The sequence below is a fragment of the Alligator sinensis genome, unplaced genomic scaffold, assembly GCF_000455745.1.
Source record: "Alligator sinensis unplaced genomic scaffold, ASM45574v1 scaffold263_1, whole genome shotgun sequence".
Taxonomy (NCBI): Eukaryota; Metazoa; Chordata; order Crocodylia; family Alligatoridae; genus Alligator; species Alligator sinensis.
The window spans coordinates 361756-368256 of record NW_005842627.1 but is presented as its reverse complement, the minus strand read 5'-3'; the positions used below and the strand labels follow the sequence as shown (position 1 = coordinate 368256).

The 6501-nt window shown below is 42.4% G+C and overlaps 1 protein-coding gene across 2 annotated transcripts in view; it reads right to left on the bottom strand.

Moving 5' to 3' along the window:
- The window catches only part of IARS (isoleucyl-tRNA synthetase), a 274838-nt gene that overhangs the window by 31326 nt on the left and 237011 nt on the right, over positions 1-6501 (bottom strand). For both annotated transcript variants that reach the window (XM_014524559.2, XM_025215174.1), the window contains one exon: positions 4798-4923. In XM_014524559.2, coding sequence (XP_014380045.1) covers positions 4798-4923 — 126 coding nt within the window. The remainder of the gene's footprint in view (positions 1-4797; positions 4924-6501) is intronic.

Genomic DNA, 6501 nt, shown 5'->3' with positions numbered 1-6501 from the left:
GATGCCTCTATTTCCATTTTCACGGGCTGGCTTTCTTGCCTGCATTGCATGCCAGCCTCTGGCTCCATTACCAATTCCTTCTATCCAGGAACAGGGCACATACAAACTGCAGGTGCTTCCTCAGCCTGAAAAAGGGTTTTTCAACCCAGGATAAATTTCTGTAACTATTCAGTTGGCCTACTAAGAGACACCAGATTAGATTGACCTAAAGAACCTTGTCTGCCAGTGCCATGTCCTTACACCAACACCCCTAGCACCTGTCCCTGGTCAGCTGACCACAAGGATGCAGGGCCCTGGGCAAATGTAAGCCCCAGGGCTGGGGCTGGCAGCGAGACTTCTCTGGCAGCTGCTGGAGAAGAAGCTCCTGCAGGAAAGGAAAGAAAGGCTCTGTGATGGCTGCCTGAGATGCTGCTGGTGCTACAGTACTGCTTACTAAGTTATCATCTGTTGTTATTTAAAGTGGTGGACTGAAATGAGCCTGCAGGGGAGGAGGAGACCTCACTGGGGCACACTACTGTGTTGTACAGAGGCCCCAGCACCAGTGAGGGCGCACCTTAAGACACCCCCCCCCCCCCCCCCCAACCCTCCTTCTTGGCCCACATGAGTTTTGCTTTCAGGACTCTGAGGTGCAGCTTCACAGAAACCCCTGCACCTATCTCCTTGAAACTTGGCAGGCTTCACGCCCTCAGAAGGAGCTACCATCCCTGCTGTTTTCATCTGCCAAAAAATGACAAAGTTATAGGCAGGCTCATGCTTCCCCATGATAGCCTATGGGCAAAATGTCAAAACAGAGAAACAGTTTCAACAAAATGAAGCAGAACAGCAGCTTCAAAACTAAAAACTCAAAACAAAACACTGTCCCATCAAAATGGTGAAATACAAGTCGAAACAAAATGGTGCTGTTTTGCACAGCCCTAGTGAATAGCAAGCATCAAGTGGGACAATATAAAAAAAATCCATAAAAGACAGTAAAATAGGTTTATAAAAAACAAAAAAACCCACAAGCGCTTATATACTTGTCTATAAAATAATTGTACAATAACAATGGTCAGGAAAAGTGGAGCTGAACATAGTGAAGACTATAGTGTTGAAAGAAACAGAGGAAAGGAATATTAAGTGACAAGATTTTAAAAACTTTTTCCCCCCCAAACAATTAACATACTATTTTAGATAATTTCCTAAAACTGAATTGCCTCTATGAAACCTAAAGCTTCCTAAACCTAAGTCATGCTGTTGAGATGCTTTGCTCCTGTGAATTGTGCTGTTATTCAGAATCCCTTGGCATGCAATGGCTGGAAAAGCATGTCATAATCACAGCACTGAAATAATGCGCAAACAGGGAAAAGTTTATACATTTTATCCCTTGTTAATGGAAGAACTGAATAGTTTTAAACTATTATCCAAACCAAAAATTAAATGTTTCCAATCAGGAAGCATATGAACTTTATTACAGAAGCTGATTGACCTGGAAACCAATGAAAGAAACACAAGATCCTAGAAATGTGCTTTGCCAAAGCCACAATTTTACCTATACCTATGCTATAACTCCGGGTATTTCCTATGCTTCGGGGCTTTATTAGTTGCCACATGGGGACAGGAGAGAACTTTTTGCCCCTCCTGCAGCTACATATATCAGGGTTTTTTCCCCTACCTTCCTCAGAAGCACTGCACCACTACCCATTGGTTGGCTGCAGCTAAGGCTGTGGGTTTTGACTAGGGTGGGCCAGTGCTTCTGCTGGGGTTTAAACCCAGAGGTTCCTGGCTCAAGGGTCTTGCCCCTCTGCTCAGGGTTACACCAATTGCCACAGTTAAGGTCAGGAAGGAATTTTACCCCATGGTCAGATTAGTGTGGACTGTGGGGGGTTTTGCCTTCCTCTGTAATATGGAGCGTGGCCCTCTCTTGGATCTATTGAGCATACTTTAGCAACAATGCAGCAGCAGGACATTAGGTGCCATGGTCCCCCTGCTTGACACCTGTGCCAGGTTAGAGTGTTATGTCTTGTGGTTTTAAATCAGGGTTGACTGTGTAGTTTTGTTACTAAGTTAGACAATGGATTTGTACAGGGTGGTTTGGAGAGGCATGCTCCTGCCTCAGGAAGGGGGTTGGACTAGATGACCTATGGAGGTCCCTTCCGGGCTTACTTCTCTATGATTCTTTTAAATCACTTAAGAATGACCCAGCAAAAAGAAAGGAGTTGTCTCCTTCCCATACCGGATATTAGGACCCCTGCCCTATTCTTCATTCATTTCAGGTTTTCTAAACTGCTTCTAATTGCAATTCACTGAAGAACCAGCTCTCCTGCCAAACTATTAACTCTACTGGGAACCTTCCAAGTTGAGATGCAATGGATTTTATAGCCTATTTGGCTGCTGAAAGGAAAGGAAACACTCTACCCTGCTGAGGTCAGTCTAATATTGACTTCCCAGCCCTAAAAGGCAACTGGCATGATGTCAACAGTAAAGCCTCAAGGCTTGTTCCTACAGAGAAGGACTTATAAAAATATCTCTCTAAGTATTCAAGAGCTAATAATGTTATACTAAACCCAGTCAGACGCACAGAAATTTTCCACGAGAAAGGGAGTTACATACAATCTAAAGGGAACAGGGATTTTCTTTCCCTTGCTGGCTCAGGTAAAAGTGCACTCCCAATCCATTTGGTACAATTTTTTTTCCCTCCACAATAAAATTTGTGTTAGGGATTGTAACTGAAACGAATACCCACTTTGATGGTTTAAGTAGAAAATTCTGAATGGAAAACAATGTTCTTTCTACATAGCAGAAACGTTCAGCTTGGTTCTATAAACAGTCCCACCTATTAACATAAAAATTAAGATAAATGGAGCATGTTCGATATCAGAGGTAACAGGGCAGCTCTGCATCTTGGGCAGCAGTGGCACATGGGGCAGTGCCAATGGCTGTGCTGCTAGTAATGGTGTCTGTGTTTGCACCCTCTGTTCTCCCCAAAGGTGATGCCCACATCTGATGCCCTAGGTGCCTCTTCTCCCAGAAGTTAGTCTTTGAAATGAATTTTTCTATATTGAACAGTAGTGTATCTATATAATGTGGGCATACCAAATAAATTCTTCTACTTTTAAAAGTATTATTTTTCATGCTATGAAAAAAAGCAGAAGTGCACAGATAACAGAGACATACAACATACCTAAGCAAAGTTACTAATCTAAATGACATAATACACAGACATACTGGCTGCTTCCAGACATTGAAAAACAACAAATCTCAAAAACCGGGTGCTTTACTTTAATCTTGGCACACCGCCACGCAGAGCCCAGCGCATGGCCAGAAGCAGCACATCAAGTTGCACCCAGCTTGCCCAACATCTGTATAGATCAGGGGCTTTAGTGGGGCTTTTTTGGAGCATTTAATCCAATACCTGATTTAATAAGCTTTAGATAAAAGTGCTAAAAAGCCCCACTGAAGTGCCCAATCTATGCAGACACTGAGGAGCTGTGTCAAAGTAATGCACTGCTTCTGGTAAGGCGCAACTTTTTTTTGTTTGTTTGTTCTAATGTCTGCAACCAGCTACTCTTCCATTTCTAATAGCTGTGTAGGAATTCCAGCCCAATTGTACATATTTTCCATTCACTATGATTAGGCTGTTGTTATTACCTCCAGCTTCCTCCTCCTCTTAATATTTTCTAAAGTTAAGCTCAAGCTATTTCATATTAAGTAAGCATTCTATAATAATTAACTTCTGTCAATTATCCTCTCTTCTATTCAAGCTAGTTGAACTCTGAATTGCCTACCTCACCGTGTCCATATTCATTTCAAATGTTGACCTTTTTTTAAAGCTTTCAACATCAACATTTCAACCTGACAGGTCTGTAAATAACACTGAATTAATATAAAAACATTTACCATTCCTGTTAATCAAACTTTTTACACCACTACAGATAATTTTCTTCTTTCTTTCATTTATTCATTGACTGGCTCGATTACTAGTGTATCTTGTTCTCAATTTGTGCTGCCAGCCAAATGATTGATACTTAATTCTAATATAAGAGAATGTGAAAAGTAAATCTTATCATAAAACAGAATCTTCATTTCAGGGAAAAGAAAATAAACCAGCTTGTTTTGTTAAGGTTTCACTGTCACTAATTGAAACTTTTCAGTGTTTTGTTTACCTTGTATCTACCACTTTATTTCTGCATGATTGCTGAACTAAATGTGCTCTGTATATAACTTAAGTGTGTAACTTAAGTACACTTCACATTTTGTTTTGTTAACAGAGCACAGATTCAAACTTACAAAAGGATTCTGGTCTGGAGATAGATCCATTCTGCTATAAAATGTAAAAGCATAGGCAGCAAAGAATCTGAGTAAAAGAAAACTTAGTTTGTATTCAATTTAAGTTCTAACTTCATCTACTACCATGTTTGCAAAATCATAGGTTAAATAATTATTTCATAGTACTCTCTTATTATATGATATAATGTTCAACTAATAAAATGCTTCCTGCAATGGATCAGATTTCACTCTAATAAAAACTTAAAAAGAGAAACAAATTGGAAAAGAATAAGTGACAAAAACATCATTTAGAAGAATCATTTAAAACCATCTAGAATTACTTTCAACCATTTTAAACAAGCTGTGAACATATTCTTAAATGCTCAATAAAAATCAAACTTTGCAAACTAGACATTTCTTAGGCGTTTTCTTGAAGATTCCACACACACACACCAAGGTATGGGAATTCATAAATATACATTTATATACTTTTAAAATCCACAATCACTACTCTATGCACACACACAGAATCCATCCTCACTGGCAGCTTACCTGTTTTTCCATTAAAAATGGTCAGTTTTGAATTTTTGAGATTGAAAATACAGGACACAGCATCCACAAATTTGGTAAAATCCAGCATATTATCGCCCTTTGGATTTTCTAGCAGCAACATACCATCTGAGAACAAAAATTAATTAAAATGAAATTTAAAAAATGTATGCATTTGGATTGACAGCAACAAATACTTCCAGAAGATGAGTTTTATGGAATGAAATATGCAAGTAGAAGTATTGGCGTAGTGATTGTAGTGTAATTATTCTGATTTTCAAGTCAGGAGCACAAAATTGTGTAATGGCAACACAGATATACTACAAAAAAGTCATTAGGATTAAAGTCAAAAGTTTTATAGGAGCTGTATAAGAAGAAGCTGAAGTTACTGGAATTAAAGAAAAGAGGTAGAGTTGTCAAATATCTTCAGTTAGGAAGACAACTGAGGTTTTGTAGAGGAAATGTATCTCTTAGGCTAGGGAAAGAAGCTACACATAAACCAGTTTAAGTTATCAGAAACTGGTTTAAACCTGTAACAGAACATAAGTTCAGTGCAAATAAACCAGTTTCAAAATGGCCAAAACCAGCCTGAGATAAACCTGGTTCAAAGTGGTATTAGACTTAACCGATTAGGTCAAACCATTTTATGGAACTCGTGTCCCAGACCCCTTCCTGGTTTAAGTTGAATCAGAGTCCCCCAGCATCCCAGTATGCTATGCAGACCTGGGCTGGGCTGTCTGTTCCAGCCAAGCAGGGTTCACCCCTCTCTTCCCTAGCCAGAGCACTATCACTGCTGCAGCTGGCTGAGAAAGGGGTGGGGGTGCAAAACCCTGCAATTGAGTGCTGCCGGGTCAGCCTGGCAGGAGAGCAGCAGCCCTTGGCAGGTGTGTGTAGCCCCCTACCCCGTCACTGCTCCAATGGCAGAAGCAGGGGTGTGGCCAGACCTTGGTAGCTTGAGGGGAAGGTGGGGTTTAATCCCCCATTGCATGGAGGGGGAGCATGGACACCGACAGAGCAATAGGCTCCGCTTGTGTACCATGGTGGCCAGACACCAGTAGCCCGAGGGGAAGGGGAAGTTTAATCCCCCTATTGCAGGCAGCAGCAGCAGGGACACCAAAAAGGCACTAGATCTATCCCATGCTGCACATCCCTTCAGGCAGGGTCCATGCTGCAGCACCTGGGCCGAGACCCCCAGAGGAGCGGCCAGCAAGCCAAGGGGAGGGGGATGTGACCTGGCTGCAGGGGGTAGGGAGTAGGGTCCCCCCTGACTAGTTTGTAACAGGCCACTAGATCCCCCCTCAGCCTTCTCTTGTGGAGGCTGAACAGGTTCAGGTCCCTCAGTCTCTCCTCGTAGGGCCTGCCCTGCTACTCCCTGATCATGTGGGTGGCCCTCCTCTGGACCCTCTCAGTGCTGTCCACATCCCTCCTGAAGTGCGGTGCCCAGAACTGGACACAGTACTCTAACTGTGGCCTGACCACTGCCGCATAGAGGGGGAGGATCACCTCCTTGGACCTGCTTGAGATGCATCTGACCGCGTCCCCACACTGTCAGCCCATGTTCATTTTGGCATCGATAATGATTCCAAGATCCATTTCTGCCTCTGCACTGACAAGGGGGTTCCCCAGCCTGTAGGTATGCTGCTGGTTCTTCCTCCCCAGGTGCAGCACCTTGCACTTGTCAGTGTTGAAACCCATCCTGTTCTCATC